Below are 24,925 nucleotides of genomic sequence, written 5' to 3'. Positions count from 1 at the left end.
CTGTTGAAGTTCAGGGTAGGGTTGCCAACTCCCTGAAAAATAAATAAGGGACACCTCGTGGCCAGGGCCGGGTGACCCAGTTGTCTTCACCCTTCCCAGTGTGGTGAATTTTCTAGCTCTTTTTTTGTGTGTGAAATTATTTTTTTTAACCATTTGACTTGAAGTTGATTTAAGCAGATGCATATTCTATTTGTGATATGAACACATGTGAAACAAATGATCATTTAGCCATTTATTTTTAGCTCAAAATGACAACATTAACACAATAAAACAGGTCTCTTTCTTAAACAGAAGCCTGTCATGCTTAACTTTTGAGAATATAAGTAAATCTTTCTTTGTTTCCCTGTTGGCCATGCTTCTTGTTGTGGTCATCTGTTGTCTTCCGGTATTTTCTCCGCAAGCGACCTTTCCTCAACCAATGAGATGAGCGGTAATCTGACTTGTCATACTCGAATTGTCATAAGTGTGCTGTCAGCTCATTGGTCACAAAGCAGGAGAGGGGCTGGGAATTATGTTTTCAAACAAAGTGTTAATTCCATTAAAAGTTATAGACTACTTTTGATTCTCACTGTATTACGGGACAAAGTGCGTCCCTTATTAGCTCAATACGGGACGTGTACTTTTGTTTCTAAATACGGGACGATTCCGTATTTTAAGGGACGGTTGGCAACCCTAGTTCAGGGTCTGGCTTTGCTTAGCGCTAGCATGTTATCTGTGCAGGTGCTAGCAAAGAGCTGAAGTTGTGTTTGCAGCATAATGCAGTTGTTTCTGTCCTTGAAGCATTTTTTTTACCTCACCATCGGATACTTTTATGGAATAAAAATAAAAGTGACGTCCAGACTGCTGCACTATGTTGCTTATTCAGCACAGTAACTGAAATCAGCTGACTGCAACCAAAGCACATAAAGCGTGTTTGTTTGTTTGATGTTTCTGACTTGCGTAGAGAAACCTAAGGAACCTTTGTAACACAAATCATGACAGAATTGTAACTGTAATGTGATTATTAAATGTAGTAAAGTATTGAGTTACTGACAAATATATTGTAATCACAGGTTACTTTGCAGGTGTTGTGTTGATCAGCAGAGTACAGAATGTAAGCTGAAAGAACTTTTTCTGCTGAATGTGATTATTAAATATATTCACAGTACTCTGTCGACACACTGTTTATCACTCCACACAGTTTCATCATCATCTTAAGAACATATGTAAGTGAAGAGAATTTTTATCCACAGTTAAATGCAAATACTCAACATGTTAATTCTCTAAAAAGCTGTGAAAGCATCACTGATGATCTGCTTGTATCCATGTTAGTGTTTAAAGTCCAACATCTCCCTCTAGTGGCCACATATAAACATGTGTGAGGATGGTGTTCATGTAAAATGTGAATCATAGTGTTCCAGTCAGTCATCAGTGTGTCTCTGCACAGCTGTAATTAAAATGTGTTCAGAGGGCCTCAGTGTCTGAATGGTTCCAGTTCAGCTCCATAACAGCAGCGTCCCTGGTTTGATTCCTGTGTTTCAGCTCATATCTGCCTCTCTCACTGAGGGGGACGTACACACACACACACACACACACACACACACACACACACACACACACACACACACACACACACACACACACACACACACACTGACCTCACTGTGTTTAAACCAATAGAAAGCTGGTGCTCAGAGGAAGAGGGCGGGCTTTACTTGGTGTCAGTGAGAGAAATGAAAAAAGCTCAAATGAGTGAGAAGGACGATGAAGGAAACATCTGTGCTGTGTCTGCTCTGTAAGTAGAATCTCTGTGTTTGTTTGAATTCTTGTACTTTGACTGTCTGCTCTCCTGATAACTGATGATGGAGGAGAAGACATGAAAAACAAATCAGGCTGAATTCAAGTTCAAACACCACGAGGACCAACTGCAGGTCTGAACTGACTCTTTATCTTTGCTCAGGAGTCGAGGAAACACAGCAGGCAGTGAAAAGATCAAATCATTCACTCATTATATCAACACAGCTGCACAGTGGAGACATGACTTTATGGGACTTAATTTTTCAGACTTTTGTTGTCCAAAGTTAATTGCATGTTGCAGAGATGAGTTTGTGTGTTTGTCAGCTGTTTGTGTGGAGTTGTTCTTTATGTTCACCTCAAATCAACCTGAGTGTCATTTCTCTTTAGTTCTGATCTCATTGCTGAGCTGCACAACAAACCAAGGTCAGTAACCTTCTTCTGTCACAGTTTAAACCTGAGAAATGCTCACTGATATGACCTGATTGGGTTCATGTTTCACAATGGAGCTCAGTAAAACTGATGAGATAAATGATAAAGCACAGATCACTTTTCATACTTGTGTTATGTCTAACATATCATATTTTTTTTAACCCTCACAGCTCGTCTGACTGTGAGTCCCAGCAGCTCTCAGTTCTTTAAAGGAGCCTTTGTGTCTCTGAGCTGTGAGGAGGACGACAGCTCTGCTGGATGGACTCTGAGGAGAAACACAAGCAGACGACAAAGGACTCAGTGTGGAGATGGGTGGGGAAATCCTGCTGGTTTGACCTGTAACATCACTGTTTTCTCTCAGGACAGTGGAGTTTACTGGTGTGAGTCCAGAGAGGGTCCCATCAGTAACATGGTTAACCTGACAGTCACTGGTAAGCTGAGTGTGTGAAGTTAGTGTTGATGAAGCTGTGTGTAAATGGATGAAATGCTGTAGTTTGTCTCTGTGTTGAGGTGGATCAGTGATCCTGCAGAGTCCTGTCCTCCCTGTGATGGAGGGAGATGACGTCACTCTGCTCTGTAAAACAGAGACCACTCCCTCCAACCTCCCAGCTGCTTTCTATAAAGATGGCTCCCTCATCAGGAAGCAGCCTACAGGTCACATGACCATCCAGCATGTTTCCAGGTCTGATGAAGGCCTCTACAAGTGTGACATCAGCGGTCATGGAGAGTCTCCATCCAGCTGGATCACTGTCACAGGTGACACACTCACCTGTCTGTGTTTCTGCAGCTTTCAACATTCACAATGTGACGACAACTTAATGACTGTGTTTGCTTTATTTTAGGGGAACACACCACCACACCTCCACCTACATCCACACCTCCACCTACATCCACACCTCCACCTACATCCACCTCTCCTGCTGTTCTCTCTGTGTTGTCATGTGTTGGATCAGTCTGTGTTGTGGTTCTACTGGTGTTACTGGTTCCACTGGTGAGACGATGTGTTCACAGGAAACCTGAAGGTGAGACTCAGACTTCCTGATCTTTCATGTCTGAGTTTGTTTAGTAGAATAAAGTTCACATTCATTAAGATCACAGTAACAACGTTCTTAAATATAATCTCTGTTTAGATATTTAATATATGTTATTCTCCGTTTTCTATCTTTTCCAAGAAGAAGATGGAGAAGATGAGATCATACATAGTACCATCAAAATATCAAATCATCCACAACAGCCAATCAAACCAAGAAGAGGTAGTGTTGCTTTCTGTTTCTCGCTGAATGTGAGGTCAAAGGTCTGTTTGTAAAATGCACCTAGTAAGCAAAAACATGATGATTCACATGGATGATGCACCTCTGCTCCCAAACAGCCAGTCAACAGCTGAAACAGGAAACATGTGACTCTGGCTCTTCATAAGTGTCATCTCACTGTTGTCATAGTATCATAGTGAATCTAGAGGTCAGTGTAGTTACTGTTCATGTTGCATTACTGTGTTAATCATATAAACCAAGTGGGAGAGTTGGTTTGTTTAATCTGCTGATGAACATGTGACATATTTCACCTCTATGTCGCAGAAGTATCACTTACATATGCAACAGTTATGATTGCTTCATATATGAAATGTATATTTGGTTCAAATGTGACACAACTGCAGTTTTCCTTTAGGCCCAGTTTGACTTTAACTGATGGTGTCGGCTCAGACTCGTGTGTGTTGTGACTTTCTGGCCCGAAAAACATTATCAGTGTTGTAAGTGAGCTGTAGGTGTTCAAAGCAGCTCTGACTGGACACACATGTGTGTGCTGTCTGAGTTTTAATACACGTTAGGTTATAGTTTATTGTCTCTGTGAATGTCCTCACCGAGGTGTTCCTGGTTAGTCTTACAATAGTGTTCATGTTGTGAGAACATGTTTGCTTTGTGCTCTGTGGTGAAGAGTGTCAGCCTGCAGTGGAAAACGTGTCAGCTTTGTGGTCGTCCACCTGCATCTTTCTCAGAAACAGCCTCCAGTTCTTTGTGGTCACTCAGTGTTTCTCAGCAGAGGTGTTAAGACGAGAAAAAAACTCAAAAACACACAACATCATTAAAGTTGTGATTATTGTAAAGTAATGCATTTTTGTGCAAACTAATAAGAACTAAGGTCCACTGAGATCTCACAGAGGCTCAGTGCAGGACAAATTTCCTGGTGTTCATGAGCTAAAAATCATTATTTTCTGTCTTTTTGATGCAAGATTACAAATTATAAAAATGTTTTAGCCTTCTTTAGCTCCTGTGTAATAACATCTGAACTGTTGTACCTGCAGTGATTTCAATAGTTTCCTCTGCAGACATTTATTCAGCTGTGGTCTACTCAGCAGTGAGAACTGAAGACGTCGGTTATGGACAAACAACCATCAGAACAAGGAGGCCCAGGTACAGCTTCAGTCCAGTATTAAGGCAAAATATGTAACAGACATGCTGGTCCTCTGTGTCCATTTCAAAAAAGACAACTGTGCAACTAAGTACCCAGAAATGTACTTTATACATTATTTATTCACTACTGATTTCTGTCCTTTAAATATTTTATCTCCCCCTCGCTGATAATGGAACGTCTGCTTGCGTGCCCATTTTATGTTTTGGAGAGGCAAAGCGTGAAATAGACACAGTGGGTCGGAGTGTCTATTACACGCTTTGCCATGATATCAGGTTGGCTCTTTAATGTTGGACACAGACAAGCTAGCTACTCACCCTGTTTCCAACCATCATCATCAAGTTAAGCTACCCAAACCACATCAGTGTATTCCAGGTGAAGTCCGAATTTGCAAGTTTCCAGTTTAAATTTTTATGTCAAATTTTGAACATGTATACAGCACATGCAACAGCTTTTAAGCTTAAAAACAGCTATTGGTCATTTTTCTAGCTCTACTTTGCTAATAAATAAAACAACTTGTGTTTTCCTTCAATTCACTAACTTTACTGGTGTAACAAACTCAATTGTTGTTGTTTTTTTGAGTGTCCTCAAACCTCTGACATCCAACAGTTTGTCAGTCTGAACTTATTATTATTATTATTATTATTATTATTCTGTTTTTAGCACCTGCTAGAACCAGAGTTCTAAGCAATCTGAAAAGAAAGAACAAAAGAACAAAGAAAGTACAAAAGAAAAAATAAACAGTCTCAGGGGATAATATTCTTCATGAGGACCCTACAGAAGTTAAATCTCTGCTTTGCCTTCTTAACCACACGTTCAGGCTCTTGTTGTTGTAAAATCCCAGAAACTGGACGTCTGTGACCTTTTCCTGATATAACAATTCCTGCTGATAATTACGTGCTTAATCACAGTGAAGTCCATGGTCCTGTCTTGTGTCCTGGACATTTTGGGGACCAAGTTGTTGTCTTTAAACCACTGAGACAGTCGCTGGGTAGACTCATTGTCCCCAGAAATGACACCGACCACCGTGAGTCAACTGCAAATCTGATGAATGTGTTGTTGGGCGCAGTGGTATGAGAAGAAAGTATGGAGCAGGGTGCTCAGCACAGCTGTAGAGGTCTGAGGTCATACTCTCACCCTCTTTGTGCATCCTGATGGGAAGCCGTCGATACAAAGTCATAATATGTGGCGTCATTTTCACAAAAAAATAAAATTCTCTAATAATAAGACGGAAACTTTGCTTAAATATGAGAACGAAGCTGGAAGCAGCAAATCATTCATCTTTTAAAATGTGACTTAATGCACTTGTTTAACAAATTGTTGCAGCTCTGTGGGCTCCAGGCTCAGTTCTGTGAATCAAACAGGCACCTAAAGTGTGATTTGTATCTGAACTGGTTCCCAGTAAAGTCTGAACTGGGACTGTGTGTGATGCAGAAAGGTTGGAGGTCTTGATTGAACTACAAAGCTTGTAATCATGTTTCCTGTTGTTTGAACTGTGTGTGTTTGTGTTCAGACTTTAAACCAGAGCCAGACGTCATCTACTCTTCACTGAAGTAGTCCACCAGTCCAACCACTGACGTCCAGCTGCTGGTCTCTAACTGGTCCCCCCAGCACCTCAGACCAGAGGAGATCGACAAAATGATAAAACATTTGTTATTGTTTTTCATTTTGCAGCAAAATCATTAATGAAATGCATCCAACTCTTACAAAAAACTGCTTTGTTTGTGGTAAGAGTGCAATTCATTGGCATCAGCAGAAACTAGAAGATTTATGATTTCTAAATTCATTATAACGCAACAAAAAAGTTTTATTATTATTTTTTTAAATAAACTATGGAAGCACTGATTATTTGCTTGTATCCATGTTAATATATGAAGTAAACCATCTCCCTCTAGTGGCCATATATAAACCATGCGAGAGGATGGATTTAATCTAATACGTGAATCATAGTGTTCCAGTTGGTCATCATTGTGTCTACACAGCTTTGGTTGTAATGTTACAGTCTGAGACAACACTGGCATCTCATGTTTTCTGACAGTTACATTTTAGACACTGAATCAAATAAATGAAAAAGCAACAACAACATGTATAAAAACACCTTTTAGGATGAAGGTAATAGGATATAAAATTTGAATAATAATGATCCAGTTAGTCATCAGTCTCTGCACAGTTCTAATTTTCCAGTTGGAACTCATGGTTGTAGTGTTGTTATCCTGGATCAACACGATTGAAAGTAAAATTCTTTAGAGCTGATTTAAAACCAGTCTACTGACTAATGGAGAGATGTATATCTGTCATGGAAATTTTCTGTAATAAAGTCTGCAACAAGTTGTGGTCAAGTTATTTATTACTGCATGCAGGAGAACGGACACACACATCAAAACACCCCAGGTTCGCAGTAATGAGCATTCTAACCTTGGGGTGTCACAGCACCCCTTTTATAACGTCGTACAAACTCAACAGTTCTTTGTCCAACCTGGGCTGCTGCTGAACAAAGAAGACTCCCACTATCTTTTCCCAGGCCCTTAATTAATGTTGGGTCTGTGTTTCCACATAACCCGCTAGTTTAGAGACTTATTCATCATGAAGAACACAAGACATAACAGAACAACCAACTCGCTAACGAGGGAGGTTTTGGGTCAGAACCAGCTCTTGGAGCTCGCGCTCCTCACCTGACTCCAAACCCAAATCCTTCAAAGAGCAGCTGTCCTCGTAGCCTTTTTATTGACAAACTGTTACAATACACATCACAGCAAAAGCACCTCCCCTCGTAAGACCCCTCTTGGTTACAAAGACAAGGCACTATGGGTGTGTGTGTGTGTAAGCACCTGTATGCATGTACAAGAACTTGTGTGTGTGTGTGAACTCCTGCTCACCAAAAGGGTCATAAAAGCAGGAAGCAACATCAACTTCACAAGGGATGTGTCTGTGATAACTGATGTTCAGTTATGCAATATGCAACTGAACTCTGAGGGTCCACTGATCCTATCGCGTCTGATTAATTCTGAGGTTGTTGCCCATTTCTCTGCGGCCTTTGCTAACTCTGTCTGTTACGATGACACCAGTAATGCACCTCTCTCGGTTGATGGCGTAGTCAACTCTTTTATTTCTACATGCTCTTCTGTTTTGGACACTGTGGCTCCAGTAAAGACTAAATGCTGTAAAACCTCTCGCCAACTCTGGCTAAATGAATCCACCCTCGCTCTTAGACGTGAATGTCATCGAGCTGAGAGGAGATGGAAAAAAGATCAACTTCAGGTGTCCTTTGACTGCATATGACTTCTGCATATGAGCCAGTCTAAATTTCAGAAGGCTGCCAAAATGGCAAAAACATATTTTTTGTCAAACATCATTGCAACTAATAGTCACAATCCTCGAGTTCTGTTTAAAATCTTTAACTCAGTGGTTAATCCTTGCTCTGATGTTTCGATGGAAGTAAAAAATCTGAAGTAATCAGTAACTAATTACTGATTACTTCCCCCCAAAAGTAATCCTATTACTTTACTGATTACTTATTTTCAAAAGTATTTAGTTACTTAGTTACTTTTTAAAACACGATTTACAACTTGAATAGGTAATAAGGCGATAGATCTTTCAGCCCAATTCTACTGTTTCTGCATAATCCATCATACAAAATGTAATCAAATGAAAAATTATCTATTTAAAACTATTTTTATTAGTTTTAATCTTTTAACTTTGTAGCGAACCCCCCCCCCCCCCCCCCCCCGAATGAAGGATGACACTTTACTGATGACGTTTTGAAGGTTTAATGGCAGTAAACCATCAATCTCACCGTAAGAGCTGGGGATGTATAGAAACAGCGTATAAGCAAAATAATCCACACTCTTACAATCGTAAACCTTATAACATGAAGTTCGTTTCAACGTAACATTTAACAAATGTAGCGACTGTCACAAAAACATCTAAACGTCTCCTTATTTACATCATAACCATACCTTGTGCCTCTATCAAGGGGGCTGCTAATGACAAAAGAAATCACCATAGGCTCCGTTAAGCCATCACTTTTCTAAACTCCCACGACTGCTGCTGAAAACTGCGCCAAAAATAGTTTTACAGGAAATCGTCCCATCAAAATAAAAGCTTCTACACACGGACTGGAAGTTGGTAGTAGAAAACAGGAATGAGTGCCAAAATAAGGTGCAAGGAAAGGCATTCAGGGTTATTTACACTCCCACCAAAATTACGAATAATTGGTTTACATAAGAACCAAAATGAATAATTTTCCCAAACAAAATAACCCATGTAGGAGTTACCTTAGGAACTTTCTAACAACAATACAAGTTTTTGTACTGGACGCTCAACAACTGATAGTTTAGAAGAGCGTTGACCTTTATTATTGAGTCTCTTTTCTCCAAGTGAGATCTTTACCCTTCGCACAAGTCCATCTTTTCCACTGACAGTCTCTACAACTCTTGCAAGTCTCCATTCCCCTCTGGGTGCCAGTTCATCCATTTCCAACACAACATCACCTACTTTTAGATTCCTCTTTGGTGAGTGCCACTTTTGCCTTGAAATGATATTGTGAATGTATTCTCGTCTCCAGCGGCTCCAGAACTGCTCTGCAAGGAACTGCACGCGGCGCCACCTCTTCTTGCTGTACAGGTCCTCATTTGAAAAGGCACCAGGTGGGGGCAACGGTGCATTGGATTTCATGTGCAGCAGATGATTGGGCGTGAGCGGTTCTAGGCTGTTGGGGCTGTTCAAGTTATCTATAGTCAGAGGTCTGCTATTGACTATAGCCATGGCTTCATAGAATAACGTCCGTAATGAAGCATCATTGAGTCTGTCATGAGCCAGTGACAGAGTGGTATTCAGCACACTTCTGACAGTCTTTATCTGACGTTCCCACACTCCCCCTGTATGACTAGCATGGGGTGCGTTCATCACAAAGTCACATTGTTTTTCAGTCAAGTATGTATTTAGTCTCTGAGTGTCTAGCTCATTTAAAGCTGCTTTAAACTCATTCTGAGCACCAACAAAGTTCGTTCCCTGGTCACATTGGATGTGTCGAACTGCACCTCTGATTGAAATGAAACATCTTAATGCATTAATAAATGCATCAGTAGACAAGTCCTCTAAGAACTCGATGTGAATGGCACGAGAACAAAAGCAAGTAAATAAGAGTCCATACGTTTGTGTTGTTTTCTTCCCTCTGTTGTCACAAATGGACCAAAACAGTCCATGCCGCAGTGTGTGAAGGGAGGAGAGGGCTCTAAGTGATGTGGAGGTTGGTCACTCATCCTCTGACCCTCTGGAGCTTTGCGGAGTCTGCGGCAGATCACACATTGTCGGATGAATGAGGCAACTGTTTTACTCATTCCAGGAATCCAGTAGCCACTGGATCTGATTTCATTTATGGTGAATCCCTTTCCTTGGTGTTTTACTTTGTCATGACAGTGAGATATTATGAGTTTGGCTGCACAATGTTCTTTTGGGATCATGATCGGGTGTTTGAAGGTGTCACTCGTTGCATGCTGGAGTCTCCCTCCCACCTTGAGGAGACCATCTGTATCCATGAAAATGTCCAGTTTAAACAGTTTGTTATGATGTGGGAGCTGTTCTCCTTTCTTCAGCTGTTTTCTTTCCTGTTCATACGCTTGACTTTGTACATGTCGAATGATCACAAGTTCAGCATTTTTCTGCTCACTCACTGTAGCTGATGCATTTGACTTGATGTGTCTAGCCCTTCTTATGAGACGTGCAACAGCCTTAATTGCTTTGGACCAGGAGGAGAACTTACTTAGACATTCAGCAAGACTTACAGTGTCTGTGACTTTAGTTAACACTGTCTGTACTTTTCTGACTTCTGGATCTCCTATGGTCAGATCCGGCTCGACAGGTTGTGCTGTGGGCAGTTCATTTTTCCACAAAAAGGAGGGGCCAGTGAACCAGATAGACTTATTTAACTCATTGACAGTTACACCTCTCGAAGCACCGTCAGCTGGATTCAGTTCTGATGGCACGTAAAACCACTGCTGAGGGCTTGTACTTTCCCTGATCCTCTGAACCCTGTTAGCTACAAAGGTGTGGAAACGACGTGCATCATTGTTTATGTAGCCCAGCACCACCTTTGAATCAGTCCAGAAGTACTCCTTTGCACCATAACACAGTTCTTCCCGTAACATGTTGCTGACTGAGACTGAAACTACAGCTGCTGTTACCGGTAGTTCAAGTCTGGGGATTGTGGTCAGTTTAGTTGGAGAAACTCGAGCCTTTGCTATTACCAGAGAGCAGTGAACTTCACCTTTAGCGTTCTTTGCCCTCAGATAGCTACATTGTCCATAACCACTTGAGCTTGTATCCGAAAAGTGGTGCAACTCTATTTCTTTAGTTTCACCAAAGTTAGCAGGCAGGTAACAGCGAGGTATGTTTAGCTTGTCTAGATTTACAAAGTCACTTTGCCAACTCACCCACCTTGGCTTGAGTGCATTAGGTATGGGGTCGTCCCACCCGACACCATGCTGACACATTTCTTGCAAGATTTTCTTTCCATATGTGCCAGCACATATGGCGCTAAAAATCCAAGTGGGTCGTAGATTGACACGACAGTGGATAGAATACCTCTGCGTGTGGCTAGCTGGACTTTCAGTGTGTTGTCAAATTTGAAAGAGTCCTTTTCAATGCTCCACTGGATGCCTAGTGCTCTTTCTTGTGGCATGTCTTTGAATGTCAAGTCTCTTATGTTAATGTTTACAGCACACTCTGATGCAGGTATACTTTGCAAAACAGTGTGATTGTTAGAAACAAACTTGTGGAGACGCAGGTTACCTTTGCGGCAGATTTCTCTGGCTTCTTGTGCCAACTGCATTGCTTCTTTCACTGTGTTTGTGCTTGTAACTCCATCGTCGACATAAAAGTCTTTCTCAATGAACTGTGAACCTGCTGGGTGCGAGTGGCAGTGCTCTTTGGCTAAGTACTTCAGTCCATAATTTGCACAGCCTGGAGATGATGACGCACCAAAAAGGTGTACCTTCATTCTGTATGTTTGAGGTTGTGTGCTTGTATCACCGTTTTTCCACCAGAGGAAACGTAGATAGTCCCGGTCCCTCTCACTGACATGGAACTGGTGGAACATCTTTTCTATATCGCACATTAAGGCAATAGGATGTTGCCGGAATCTCAAGAGAATGCCAGTCAGATTGTTTATTAAGTCTGGCTCTTGGAGGAGATGATCATTGAGACTTGTTCCATTGTGTTTGGCTGAACAGTCAAATACGACACGCAGTTTTGTGGGCTTTTTGGGGTGGTAAATCCCATGATGGGGGATGTACCATTGTTCACCTTGTGTTCCTTCGTTGTGTACTTCTTCCACGTCTCCTCTTTCAATTATGTCATTCATGTATGCAACATAATCATTTTTGTAGTTCTCATCCTTGTTCAACCTTCTCCTTAAGTGTTCCAGTCTGATCTCTGCAAGCCTTTTGTTGTCTGGTAATTTTGGCCTTTGCTTGAATGGAAGAGGCATCTCACAGTATCCTTGTTCATTTTTCTTTATCCCTTCCTTAAGTTTTTCCAGAAAAACGAGATCCTCTTGTGAGACCGTTTTGTCACATGCCTTTGTGTCCTTGAAATCTGATTCAAGAACATTGATCATGTCCATTGGTGTTACAGCAGGCATTTCCTTTACCATGACCCTATGGCACAGACTTGTTTCAGTTTCATTTGACTCTGATGAGCCACCAACAATGCTCCACCCTAGGTCTGTCTGTATGGCAAATGGCTCATTGTCTTTTCCGAGTAGAACCTGTTTAGGAGCTAGAGTTCTGGGACAGTTAAATCCAATGAGTAGTCCAACATCACAACTCAGGAGAGGGGGTATCTGATCAGCGATCTCTGACAGATGGGGCCATTGCCTTGCAGTTTCATTTGTGGGTATGTTGTCATAGTTAAATGGGATGTAGTCCTTTGTGTAGGAGGGTGGAAGGTCAATGTGAACATCTGAATTATAACCTCTCACACGTAACCCTGCTACTCTCTGACTTTTGACTGTCATGTGAACTCCCAGCATCGTGGATAGTTTTAGCTTAACTGGATGGGATGCTGCTTGTAACTGGTTAGTTACCTCCTCACTGACAAATGTGTTGTCACTTTGTGTGTCTAATAAAGCGTACACAAGCTGCTCTTTAGATGGACTCTGGGTAGTGGAAACCCACACAGGAACAATCATGGAGGTACTACTTGATTGACCCACCTTAGTAACATTCAGAGCTGTGGCTGCCATGGTGTCATTTTCTATTGTTGAAGCGACGTTTGTAGAGCTCTGAGGCCTTTCATTTGCCATGTGACTCTCATTGTGCAAACAGGTGGGGTGTCGTCCTTTGCAAGTGTCACATTTGTGGCGATGACGACAGTCTCTGGCATTGTGGCCCACCTTTAAGCACCTGTAGCACAGTTTATTTTCCTTCACAAATGTCCGTTTGTGGTCTAGTGACTTCTCTGAGAAGCTTGGGCACTTTGACAACTGATGACTTTCATCTTTGCAGAACATGCAGGCCACCTTTAACCTTGTGTCATTTGACTTAGTTTTTTCTCCTTGTACTGTGGCTTGTGTAGTAAAGACTTGAGTCACAGATCTGTTTGGTTTGGTCTCCCTTATGTATCTTTTCTCCAAGGATGAGCTGCATGAATAGAGTGCATATGAAGAAGTCACAGGATTACATGCAATTTCTGCCTCGAGTGCTACAAACTCTGCAAAATCCTTGAAAGAGGGAAAATCTTTGCCTTTCATGAGAGCAACTGTGACTTGACGATTCCAACGCGTTGCAAGCCATTCTGGAATCTTATGCAATAACTTTTGGTTTTCCTCACAGTCACTTAGTATCTCTAAGCCCTTTACATGTGGTGTTGCCTGCAGACAAGTTGTGAGAAAATCAGAAAAGGCCCGTAGACCTTCTGCATCTTTTGAGTGGATTTTAGGCCACTTTGACAGTTTGTCTCTGAATGCCTTTTGAACAACAAATGGCTGACCGTAGCGTTGGTCAAGTCTTTTCCATGCATCTTTGTATGCCTCTTCATCACTGCGGTAGAACGTGCCCTCAAGACACTTAAGAGCAGGACCAGTGATATACCTTTTTAACAAATGCAGTTTTTCAGCTGGAGATATACCTTTGTGGCCCACCAGTGAGATGAAGGAAGCCTTCCATTCGATGTAGGTGATGGGATCTCCGCTGAACACGATGGGCACAGGCACTGGAATTCTGCTTACTGCTATGCTGTCTTGAATAGCTTTAGCCAGCTGCAATACGTCTGTGGGAGGCGATGGAGTGACAATTTGTGAGTGCAGTTGTTGTAGAGGATTGTTAACAGGGATGGATGCATATTGTTCCACATGTGGGTGATATGAACCTGTAGAGAGCTCTGAGGCTGGTTGTGCAAAGCTTTGGTTGATAACAGACATCCCATTGCTCTGTAACATTAACTGACTGTCCATATCAACTTTAAACTCTTTGTCATAAATTTCTAATTTTGCACGTGCTGCTTGCCTTTCCTTTTCTGCTTGTAAACGCTCTAGTTCAGACCTTTGTGCATCCAATTCCCTCCTGTGTTTCTCTTCCATTTCTCTTATTTTTTGTTTTTGTTTTATTTCCTCTTGTGTGATTTTATACTGAGCTTCTTTTGCAGCTAATTCTGCAGCAGCATCGATTCTTTTGGCTGCAATGCTTGCTTCAGATTGGTAACTTGACTGTGATGCAGTACCAAATATGGACTAAGCATGTTCATAAGCTAAGAGCTGATGGAGGCGCTGCCTTTCTCTATCTGCATCATACTCGTCTATAGCTGCTAAACGCTCAGATATGATTTTCATAATGTCCTTTGTCACTGATTCACAGGAGTCCATTTTGCGCCTTATGACATGGCTCTCTATATTCACTGTATGCTCTTGTCATATCATTTACTGTCCTTTCAATATCATCAGCCATTTCTGCTAACCGTGAATCTGATAAATCAATTTTCAGGTCTTCTCTGTATACTCTGACCTGGCCTTTCCAATGTTCATAAATGGTTAGCAGTTTCTTCTCTCTTTTATTCTGTTCATCCCTTTGATATAAGAGCATTTTCTCCGTGGGCACACTGGGCCGTTCTGATCGCCTTGGGAACGTTTCATTAGCTGTTTCATCAGCTTTGCATGTTAATTCCTTTCGTTGTTCCTTTTCGTTCAACTGACCTCCTTCTATATTTTCCATTTTGAGAGCAATTGCTTGTTACCGGACCGTTGCTGTAGCTTGCTGCTCCGTGCCGTGCTGTGCCGTTACCGTTCCGATCGCAGGAAGCTCTCTCTCTCGCTGCTCCCGGAGGCAAGCTCTTACTGCTCCCGGAGGTAAGCTCTTACTGCTCCCGGAGGTAAGCTCTTACTGTAGCGAACCCCCCGAATGAAGGATGACACTTTACTGATGACGTTTTGAAGGTTTAATGGCAGTAAACCATCAATCTCACCGTAAGAGCTGGGGATGTATAGAAACAGCGTATAAGCAAAATAATCCACACTCTTACAATCGTAAACCTTATAACATGAAGTTCGTTTCAACGTAACATTTAACAAATGTAGCGACTGTCACAAAAACATCTAAACGTCTCCTTATTTACATCATAACCATACCTTGTGCCTCTATCAAGGGGGCTGCTAATGACAAAAGAAATCACCATAGGCTCCGTTAAGCCATCACTTTTCTAAACTCCCACGACTGCTGCTGAAAACTGCGCCAAAAACAGTTTTACAGGAAATCGTCCCATCAAAATAAAAGCTTCTACACACGGACAGGAAGTTGGTAGTAGAAAACAGGAATGAGTGCCAAAATAAGGTGCAAGGAAAGGCATTCAGGGTTATTTACAAACTTTATGCATCAAGCAACAATTAAATTATATGCAACATTCTCTGACTGGAAGAACATTTAAACTTATTTTTTGCACATTCCAGCACATAAAATATTTTATTTTATTTTTAGTTTACACTCACTCTTTCAAATAGATGCAAGTAAAACACAGCAGAAAATAAATAAAATCAAAGACTCGGTGGTCCTGTTGCTCTGTTGTCACATGTTTAGCAGGAGTGGGGCAGGCGGAGGTTTGCCCTGGTGCAGGTGTGTCGCAGAGGTCACGTCAGTGGAAGAATCTTTGTCTGTGAATTGCACTTTACAGTGGCTGCGTACTGCCCATCTCTCCTGATGAATAACAGCTGATTTGAAAAGATATGTGGAAGACAGTGTTTGTGACTCCAGTGTTTTGGAATACTTTGCAATTCGCGGTCACAAATCAGATATTCCTTGGGGGGGGGGGGGGGGGGGGGGGGGGGGGGGGGTGTTCCTCCTATAATTATTTTACTTGTACATCCCTTGTGTGGGGATATGTGGCATTAGGGGCAGAGATGTAGGTTAGTAGAGGAAGCTACACAGTTTTACAACTGTGTGGTTGTTGGTTCTGATGGTCATGTCATGTCTTTTTTTTTCACTCTGTTTTTATTGCTGCTTTTAAGATATAGATAATAAATAAAGTGTTAAAAGTACTGGCCATGGTAAACCAGAGTTGGAAATTACTTCAAATTCCCTCAATTGGCTTTTTGGTGGTTGGATTGCCACTGATGGTTTAATTATTGAGAGCAATGTTCCAGTTTACCCTCATGGTGACTGTGTTGTCTTATTGTTAGGTCTATCATTTCTTAGATAGAGTTAGATATAAAGTTGTTATGGATGTTTTTATCTGTGGTAAATTAAATTGAAAACTCTAATATCTATCCAATCATAACAATGATACAAAAACAAATAATCTAAATAGTCTAAATAATCCTAAAAAAGCAACAGAAACAGGCTGATTGACTGATGACAGAAACACAATGAGTACACAAAAATTACACAGCAGATTTGCACTGACTGATCAGAAATATTTAATATGGTGATGATAGACATAAGTTATATTCACAAGAAAAGGAAAGATGTCTGTGAAGGTTCTCAGTCATCCAGGTCATCGTAGTCAAAGGAGCTTGCAAAGAAAAGCGTCTGGCCTTCTTTAAGTTGCTTGAAGACGTTTCACCTCTCATCCGAGAAGCTTCTTCAGTTCTAAGGTCAAATGGTGGAGAGTCCCAGATTTAAACCTAGTGGTTTGAAAAGGAAAGCTATCACTCAGCGACTGTGATAAAGATAACTGTAGAGAATGGATGGATGGAAAACAACAATTACACTTGCAACAATGGTGGTCACCACAGATTGGTCAGGAAAAAAATAAATAAATAAAATATTATTTCTAAAGTCACTGGAATTTTGAAAACTGCTGGACAAATGTTCATGTATTACCATTTTTAATTTGTCTCTATGGTCACACGCAGCGTCGATCGTCCACCAGAGGGTGCTGCTGAACCTGCAGCGTCACAGCTTCTCACAGCCGTCAGCACAAGTGTTAAAATCCAACACTGTTCCTGCTTCCCTGTTTATCGATAGTTTGATGACCACAGACAGTTTCTTTTCTTCTATTCACTCACCACCAGGCCAGACAAAGGAAGTGAATATTTAATTGTTCCTCTCAGTCAGACTTTGTTCCTCCCCATTAATCTTTTGTTTTTTACATCATGTGTCCTCTTGTCTTTGAAGTCGTATTTCTGTCTCTGTAAGCGACTTAGTGGAATAAACAGGGAAAGAAGCAACCGCTACAGTCTGAGGGGTTGGAGGTATGAAATCTGTTTTTTCTCTATAAATCTGACATAAAGTTGACGGTAGTTGCTGATGTTATTTAGGGTTCAACATTTAATCATTTAGTTTCATCCTATAAAGCATAAGATCCCCATATTTGAGGTCTTCGTGTTTTTAGTTTCCACAGTTTGAAGTTTTTATAGTTAACACAATATTGCAGCATGGAGAGAAATCTTAATAAAGAAGCTCCACAGAAAGGCTGACCTTGCTGATTCAACACAAACAGGAAGAGAGATTTTTTTTATTGCATACCTGCTGATGCTACACTGTGCAGCATAACAGAACTCACTTATGGTACTGCATTCATTCTATAAAGCAATAACTGTCAGTGACTTTGAACCGCAATATAAACACAACATTCAAGATAACAGTTAAAAGTAATGTAACCATAAACAATCAAACAAGAACATCTAAACAGCAGCACATGTCCCAAGGCATGATGGGAGAGAACTAGCTGCTCCCCCAACACGCCACTATATAAATTAACGTGAAAAAAAAAAGTAAAAAAAAAAAAAATTGAACTTTAGTGAATTTCACTAGAATAAATGCAGTTAGTTACTGATGAGTGTTACTTTGTACGGAACACTAAATCCACAAAGTTATTAAAATATAAATTTAAAAAAAGAGAAGAATACAGATGCTTTTTAGTTGAATTTGATGTTTCAAACTGTTTGAATTGATGAGCTGACCACAGCTATGTTCACAGCTAGCTCTAATAAGAAGCTTCGATGTGAAATCACAGTCAGACGTTTCATGAACACAGAACAACAAGGAGAGAAAAGTCAGGTTTGTTGTCAGTGGTAATAAATGTACTTTACAGTACACACCACAGGTCATGTCATTGATTTACAGGGTCAATCTGTACCAATGACAAACATACACTACCAGTTTGACCAGGATGTTCACACACACACACACACACACACACACACACACACACACACACACACACACACACACACGGACCTTTCTTTCTCTTACACAGAGCTGCTGAAGATCAGAGGATTAATTAAATGATTTAAAGAAATGCATGGATTGTACACAAAGTTAGATGATTCTGAGGAAGTCAGGTGGGAGAATCTCAGTGATTAATGAGTCCGACAGAAACGTTGTACAGATGAAGGTAAAACAGTATCGGATATAAACACTCTGTGTTTTAAGAAGCTTTTGTTAGAGATTCATTTATAAAGTATTTCTAGTTTGAGTAAACAATCAGCTTGATGTTTTACTTCTGCTTTCTATCTTTTCATTTAATGAATCATCTGAAATTATATGTCGTAACATTTGTTTATTTTTAGTTTGAGTAATATTAACAATAAATTGTCCTCATTTGTTTTGCACCTAAACACCTTTTAGAGGAAATCACCACCTTTTACTTTTATTGATTAGACTGAGCTGATCTAATTTCATAAACTGAGTGGAGTGGGAAGTTGTCTCTGCACATCTACCTGATTTATTGCAACACTTCACTTCTTTATTACTTCTCTGTTTCTTTGTATATGTGGTAGCTGTTTGTCACATGTGTGTACTTAGATTTGGAGAGGATAGGAATGTGGTTGCTAAGGTGTTGCTATGTGCACTGATGTCACACAGGTGAAGGGTGTGTTGTACCAAACAGGATGACACACGGATGTGTGGGTTAGTTTGATCTGTGGCTCTGTGGTACAGAGGCCACTTTATACACAGACTTTAAACTTGTTACATTTTATTGTTTGATTTCTTAACTATTTTTTTTTACTTTTTTTTTTTTTATTAAGTGGAATAAATCTTCAGTGTGTCCCTTTTTACATACTGAAAAAGCTGATACTGAACTCAGACTTTTGGGTTTTTTTTTAATCTTTCAGTGGATAATTTCAAATTTTCCCATCCTGATGATCAGAAGAGTGTTTGAGGATTTCAGAGATCCTTCAGAACAACAGTAAGTGTTTAAAATGACGTCTTTCAGTCTTTTAGATAATCTGACAGGTTGACTGAAGTCTGTGAGCTTCAGTGGATTAACAGATTATTAATATTGATCCATCTGAACGAGGATTAAAACTTCACTTTACTGGTTACAGATGACTGTCATGTGGAGTTAGTGTGAAGCATTTGATTTACTGGTTTTTATTTTCTTTTTTTATTTTAATTTTCTGGTTTCATCTGTGAAAACACATTATTAAAATTATTATTATTATCATTTAATCTGAAGATCCAAACGATGTCAGACTTTATCTGACACAATATAAAGAAGAAAAAAGAGGAAGTGTACTCAGTTACTCCACTGTACTCTGATTACAGTCATGTGATTTACAGGAAGTGCTGCATCAGCTGCAGGTGGTGGACAAAGTTCTCCAGATCAGCTGTGGTTTTATGGAGGCTCCAGCTAAATGCTGCCTCCTCCATAGTACTATATACATTTTTATTCAGTGACGTCATTTTGAAGGCTGATGATGGTCTTTAGTATGTAGCTGATGATTGATGATGAGATGTTTGTGTTGTTCTGTGGAGATCGTTCAAGAACTGAACCTGTTAAACACTCAGACCTGCTTCAGATTTCACCGCTTTAGTCATGACGCACTTATTTATGGTCGTCCTACAGCGCAGCGTAACTGACGTCACTCTAATGCGACTTCCTTAAGAGATATCGAAAGTGTGGCGTTTGAACGAGTGTCTGAAAAACAAATGTTTCAGCTTTATTTAAACCTCAAAGTTAACCTCATGTAGTCAGTTTTAACTCGGGTTCTGTTATTAGCTGAAAATACCAACAGACTCAGACTTTTAGAACAAACTAAGAGTCAGATCAGCAGAAACAAAAACACGGAAATGTTTCCTGTAACTGCGTCGCTCTGCTCGACTTTGCTGATTGTCGGTGTCTTCGTGTTTGTCTCTGCAGGTGAGGTTTATAAACCAAACAGTGTTTCCCTCTGAGATAAAGAGGAATAAACATCAGTCTGGTTTACATGTTACTTCCCAAACAATTAGTTTCATATTTAATCATTTTGTCTGCTTGTGTGAAAACATCACGAGGTTTGGTGGTGTCTGTGTGCAGTTTCCAGCACAGACACAAAGAAGTGTAATGTGTGTGTCAGTGTGATGTGTTGTCGTTTCAGGAGTCAGTATGCAGCTACAAAGCTTTTTGTTCAGTCTATACAAACAGCTGTAGCTACATAAAGGCAGCATGCAGAGACTCACAGTGTCTTATAATGAGAGGCTGCTTTCTCTCACACATTATGTTCACTTATTATCAGCACGTGTTTCACTGTATAAGTGTTTATATTACACAGCTACTGTCATCCACAGTGATCTCATTTATTGCATCCCTTCAACCCTCTGAGTTTCCGACTTAAAATTAAACTAACTTTGACCCTGTCAAAATATGAGATTTGGGAGCTTCAGCAAAAAAAAAGCACAACTCAAATTCTAGGCAGTGAAAAATAAAATAACAGAACAATTAATTGTATGACGAAATCTTGTTAATATAGAGTGGTTAGTGTAATTTTAATTTTCCCATCCTGATGAGCAGAAGAGTGTTTGAGGATTTCAGAGATCCTTCAGAACAACAGTAAGTGTTTAAAATGACGTCTTTCAGTCTTTTAGGTAATCTGACAGGTTGACTGAAGTCTGTGAGCTTCAGTGGATTAACAGATTATTAATATTGATCCAGCTGAACGAGGATTAAATCTTCACTTTTCTGGTTACTGGTTACAGATGAATGTCATGTGGAGTTAATGTGAAGTATTTGATTTACTGTTGGCTGGTTTCATCTGTGGAAACACATCATATGAAATGAATTCAATGTGTTTTATCATCTGAAGAATCAAAAGATGTCAGACTTTATCTGACACAATATAAAAAAGAAAAAAGAGGAAGTGTACTCAGTTACTCCACTGTACTTTGATGCTGCATCAGCTGCAGGTGGTGTAAATATTTTATTTATTCAGTAAATAAAATAACAGAACAATTAATTGTATTACGAAATCTTGTTAATATAGAGTGATGAAGGTTGTAACTGACTTTTGTGTCATGAGGAATAGATTAAGGTCAGATCTCTGTAGGGTGGGGTGCAGTGGTACTGTGTGATATTAACAGCATTTACTGTCATAATGATCATGTGTGTACTTTAGCATCAACAAAAGATTTTTTTTATTCTTTTTTTTAATGTATATCGTGCACGGATGTACTATAACTTAATAGATGCATACACTCCTCACTCCATCTGGCTGCTGAAGAAGTGAGCAGTTGCACTTTGACCTTTAACCTCTCTGCTCTGTGTCGTTTCCTCTTTCAGACCAAAAAATCATCACAGCTGAATCTGGACAGAACGTCACTCTGCCATGTCGAGCTCCAAATAACAACAACAAGATCATAGTTGTAGAGTGGAACAGAGCTGACCTGGGAGATGAATATGTGCTTTTTTACAGAGATGAACAATTTGATCCAGTTAACCAGCATCCATCATTTAAGAACCGGGTGGATCTGCAGGACAGACAGATGAAGGAAGGAGACGCGTCTTTGATTCTGAAGGATGTGACGATTAATGACACTGGAGCATACGAGTGTCATGTCTTCATGAGAGGAACAAACATAAGGAAAAGAGCAAATCAGGATGGTGACCCCATCAGCAGCATCTACCTGAGAGTTGTTGATCCTCCAGGTAAGTGAGTAGAGTTGAGTGTGTGTGTAGCTGCTAAACTGGTGGACCTAAATCTTCACCACCACGTCTGTATACATACAAGCGGAAAGGGGAGTGAGTGGGTCAGCGCTTACAGCACAAAAGCTAAGCCGGCTTCAAACACACCATTTATTTTCAGGATAAAACACAGTCAGAAATACAAGCTAAAATCCCCGTATACAATAAAAATAATGTTCATAACCCGCTAAAAACCCTGCCGGCAGGAATGATTATGCACTAAAAACACAAAGCTAAATGAATGTTTTTCCTTATGCTAAAAACTCCCCCCAGGGTCCTAATTCTCACAGTCCAGCAACACACGGGCAAATTCTCCGGAGCTGAAAGAGACAGGAGAGGAACTCCTCTTCCGGGATGTGGACTCTCGACAGCAGAAGACCAGGGAGGAGACTCCTATCTCCTCCTGACTGTGCGCGATTGTGCAGTCCAGCCACTCTCCACACCCGCGCACGGCCTCCCTCGTAGCTCCGCCCTGAAACAACAGACACGGGCCAGCAACGTTGTCGGCGCAGCCGCGGTTACCCTTCCCCGGCAAAGCTACGCTTAGTGCCCAACAGTGGGAAAGCGATACTCACAGATGCAGGCAGAGGCGTACCCCTGCCCTACTGTGGATTTCACGCGTCGCCTCCCACGGTCGCTATTCTGTCCGTCGGGACTGGATCGCCGGGTTATGCTGGCCGATCGCCGAATGTCTCGTGGCGCCCCACAGTCAGGCCGGAGGTCCTTCTTTACATATGCTGGCTTGCACACGTTTTGTTTCCAGCTCTTCACTTTTCGTGTGTCTCTCTTTCAGTCTTTGCGCTCATTATCTCCCTTAAGTCAGTTTGGCGGCTGATAGGCCACCTCGGGGAACGCCCCCACCTCACAGGTGTCTACAATTGTCCGCTTAATCCACAGTGGAATAAAAAAACATATTGTTCAATCAACACTAAACACACACTATAAATATGGAGATAAAATCATGCAATAGGAATATCAATAAACAAACATGCAATATCACTATTACAATAAAATCATGCAAATAAAATCGACACTATGTACCAACACAGTCTGATCCAAAACAAAATATAAAAACACAATTTTCCACTGTCTGACATGTGTGTGATCAGAGGTGAAGCTGCTTCCTGGTTGTTGTTTGTTTCTAAAGATGTTGTTGATGAGACTTTGTAGAAAGCAGCTGGTCTGAGTGATGTGATCAGAGTGCAGTAGATAATGTCTGACAGCAGTTTGAAGAGGAAATGGATTCTGTTCTGTTCTTCACTCATCACCTACCTGACAGCTGACACCTCACACCTGTTTCTCACCTGCAGGTCAGCCAGGAGGAGACACGGAGGATGGAGGGAAGGAGGATGGAGGGAAGGAGGATGGAGGGAAGGAGGATGGATCTGTTGGACTGAAAGTTGGTCTGTTAGTTTCTGCTGTGCTTCTTGTTGCTGCTGCTGTTGGATTTTTAATCTACAGAAAACATAAACCGCAGAGTCAGGGTCCATACTAGCCGCCTGAGTAATTGCAGCATATTTGAAATGTCTTTAGTTTTTATGATGATGTTTGGTAAGAGAAGCATCATTATGGTAAAATGGAGTTAAACTGCCCAACATCCAATTTGTTTTTTAAAAAATAGCAGGTTGAGAACCAGGACCTGCTGAGCCTGAGACTAGCAGGGATTTATAAAAACAAACACATTCTTTAATATCACTTAGACTGTAAGTGATGACTTTGTTTGTTTTGTTTTTTTATTCAGTAGGTCAATAGCACAAGATGATATATATTATATGTTGAAAATGTTAAAGCCTACACTCTTTTACTAAGTGTGTGAATATATTTGGCCTTCAGTATTTTGTAAATAATAATACTTTGCAGCAATAGTAGTAGAAAAGTACTGCACAGCATCTCCACCACTGTTTTTATATTTTGCTTGGAAATTTGGAGTTAGTTGCAGACTTTTATTAAAACGTGCAAACGTGTGAATATACAGGGTTTATGCAAAAACGTTCTAACAAGCTGAGAGTCTATATTTCGTGTTATCAAAGCAAACCCTTGACTAATACTTTTCATCTGCATGTTTTCCTGGTATGATTTTACTGCACTGTCAATGTTTTGGGGATCATTGTCATGCTGAAAAATGTATCTGCTGCCCATCAAAATCTATTGATACTTTTCTGTGTTCATAATTACATCACCTCTAACAAGTTCTCCAACACCACTGAAATGCAACTTCAAACCATGACAAAGCCTCGACTGCAGCCCTTAACGAGATCAGTTTTTAGCTGATACCTTATTTACAATCACATTGTTGTTGCATAAATAATATTTTATGCACTGACAAAGTGTCATTTTTGATAATTATTATATATTTAATTAAAGAAATTAATTAAATCTGCAATTTTGTGACTGGCTGCTGGTAACAAAGTGCCTAAGTTGTCTGTTATCCATAGGCACAGAACTGGTTCCTCCCTTGAGTAAGGATTGTTTTTGTTATATTATTTTTTTATGGTTGAATAATTCATCAGTTTCCTCTTCAAACTGCTTAACATTCATCAGTCAATGTTAAGTGTCCTGAAGAACACAAACAAGATTCCCTGTGTAAACTGGACTGGACTGAAAGTTATTGGAAACCTGTCATATCAAACAAACCAATGCAGAGATCCACAGTCACAGATAATTACAGACACTCAACCAAGTACAGAAACACTGTGTCATAATCTGGTTATTAATAATCTGCCTAATAATGTTCAGGATCCGTTTAGCAGCTATTACTGAGTAAGCTTTGTGGTAGATTTTATGAAACTCAAAGAGAAATCTTCTCCAAGCAGCTACAGAGGGAGATCTGTCCTCTCTGATCTGTGAAGCTTTGACTTCTCCTTCCATTTACGAGACTTTGAAGTCTGTAACTTCTGTTTAAATATTGCTTGTTCATATATTGCTGTTTATTTATTTTTATTTCTGT

At 40.4% G+C, this 24,925-nt stretch overlaps 3 protein-coding genes across 3 annotated transcripts in view; all 3 read left to right on the top strand.

Annotated features, from left to right (window-relative positions):
- LOC105940466 (uncharacterized) overlaps nucleotides 1-24,925 on the top strand; it is a 111,301-nt gene that overhangs the window by 73,460 nt on the left and 12,916 nt on the right. The gene's annotated exons all lie outside the window — the stretch shown is intronic.
- LOC143419607 (Fc receptor-like protein 4) lies at nucleotides 2,277-6,925 on the top strand. Its single transcript, XM_076887016.1, has 7 exons — nucleotides 2,277-2,286; nucleotides 2,376-2,636; nucleotides 2,716-2,961; nucleotides 3,048-3,227; nucleotides 3,378-3,458; nucleotides 4,529-4,613; nucleotides 6,125-6,925. Exons 1-7 carry the CDS (start codon nucleotides 2,277-2,279, stop codon nucleotides 6,129-6,131), a joined length of 870 nt encoding a protein of 289 aa, XP_076743131.1. The 3' UTR covers nucleotides 6,132-6,925.
- Nucleotides 19,807-24,119, top strand: LOC112431096 (programmed cell death 1 ligand 1). The gene is made up of 3 exons (XM_076885653.1): nucleotides 19,807-20,181; nucleotides 21,577-21,942; nucleotides 23,289-24,119. The coding sequence occupies exons 1-3, from the start codon at nucleotides 20,112-20,114 to the stop codon at nucleotides 23,471-23,473; spliced, it is 621 nt and encodes a 206-aa protein (XP_076741768.1). The 5' UTR covers nucleotides 19,807-20,111; the 3' UTR covers nucleotides 23,474-24,119.

Source organism: Maylandia zebra, linkage group LG7 (assembly GCF_041146795.1).
Source record: "Maylandia zebra isolate NMK-2024a linkage group LG7, Mzebra_GT3a, whole genome shotgun sequence".
NCBI classification, from domain to species: domain Eukaryota; kingdom Metazoa; phylum Chordata; class Actinopteri; order Cichliformes; family Cichlidae; genus Maylandia; species Maylandia zebra.
This window is presented reverse-complemented; position numbering and strand designations above follow the sequence as displayed.

Coding starts and splice junctions, on each gene's coding strand:
- LOC143419607 (XM_076887016.1), top strand. Junction 2,962..3,047: donor CAGCTGGATCACTGTCACAG/GTGACACACTCA, acceptor GCTTTATTTTAG/GGGAACACACCACCACACCT. Junction 3,228..3,377: donor TGTTCACAGGAAACCTGAAG/GTGAGACTCAGA, acceptor ATCTTTTCCAAG/AAGAAGATGGAGAAGATGAG.
- LOC112431096 (XM_076885653.1), top strand. CDS start 20,112: ATGTTTCCTGTAACTGCGTCGCTCTGCTCGACTTTGCTGATTGTCGGT. Junction 20,182..21,576: donor CTTCGTGTTTGTCTCTGCAG/GTGAGGTTTATA, acceptor TTCCTCTTTCAG/ACCAAAAAATCATCACAGCT. Junction 21,943..23,288: donor GAGAGTTGTTGATCCTCCAG/GTAAGTGAGTAG, acceptor TCTCACCTGCAG/GTCAGCCAGGAGGAGACACG.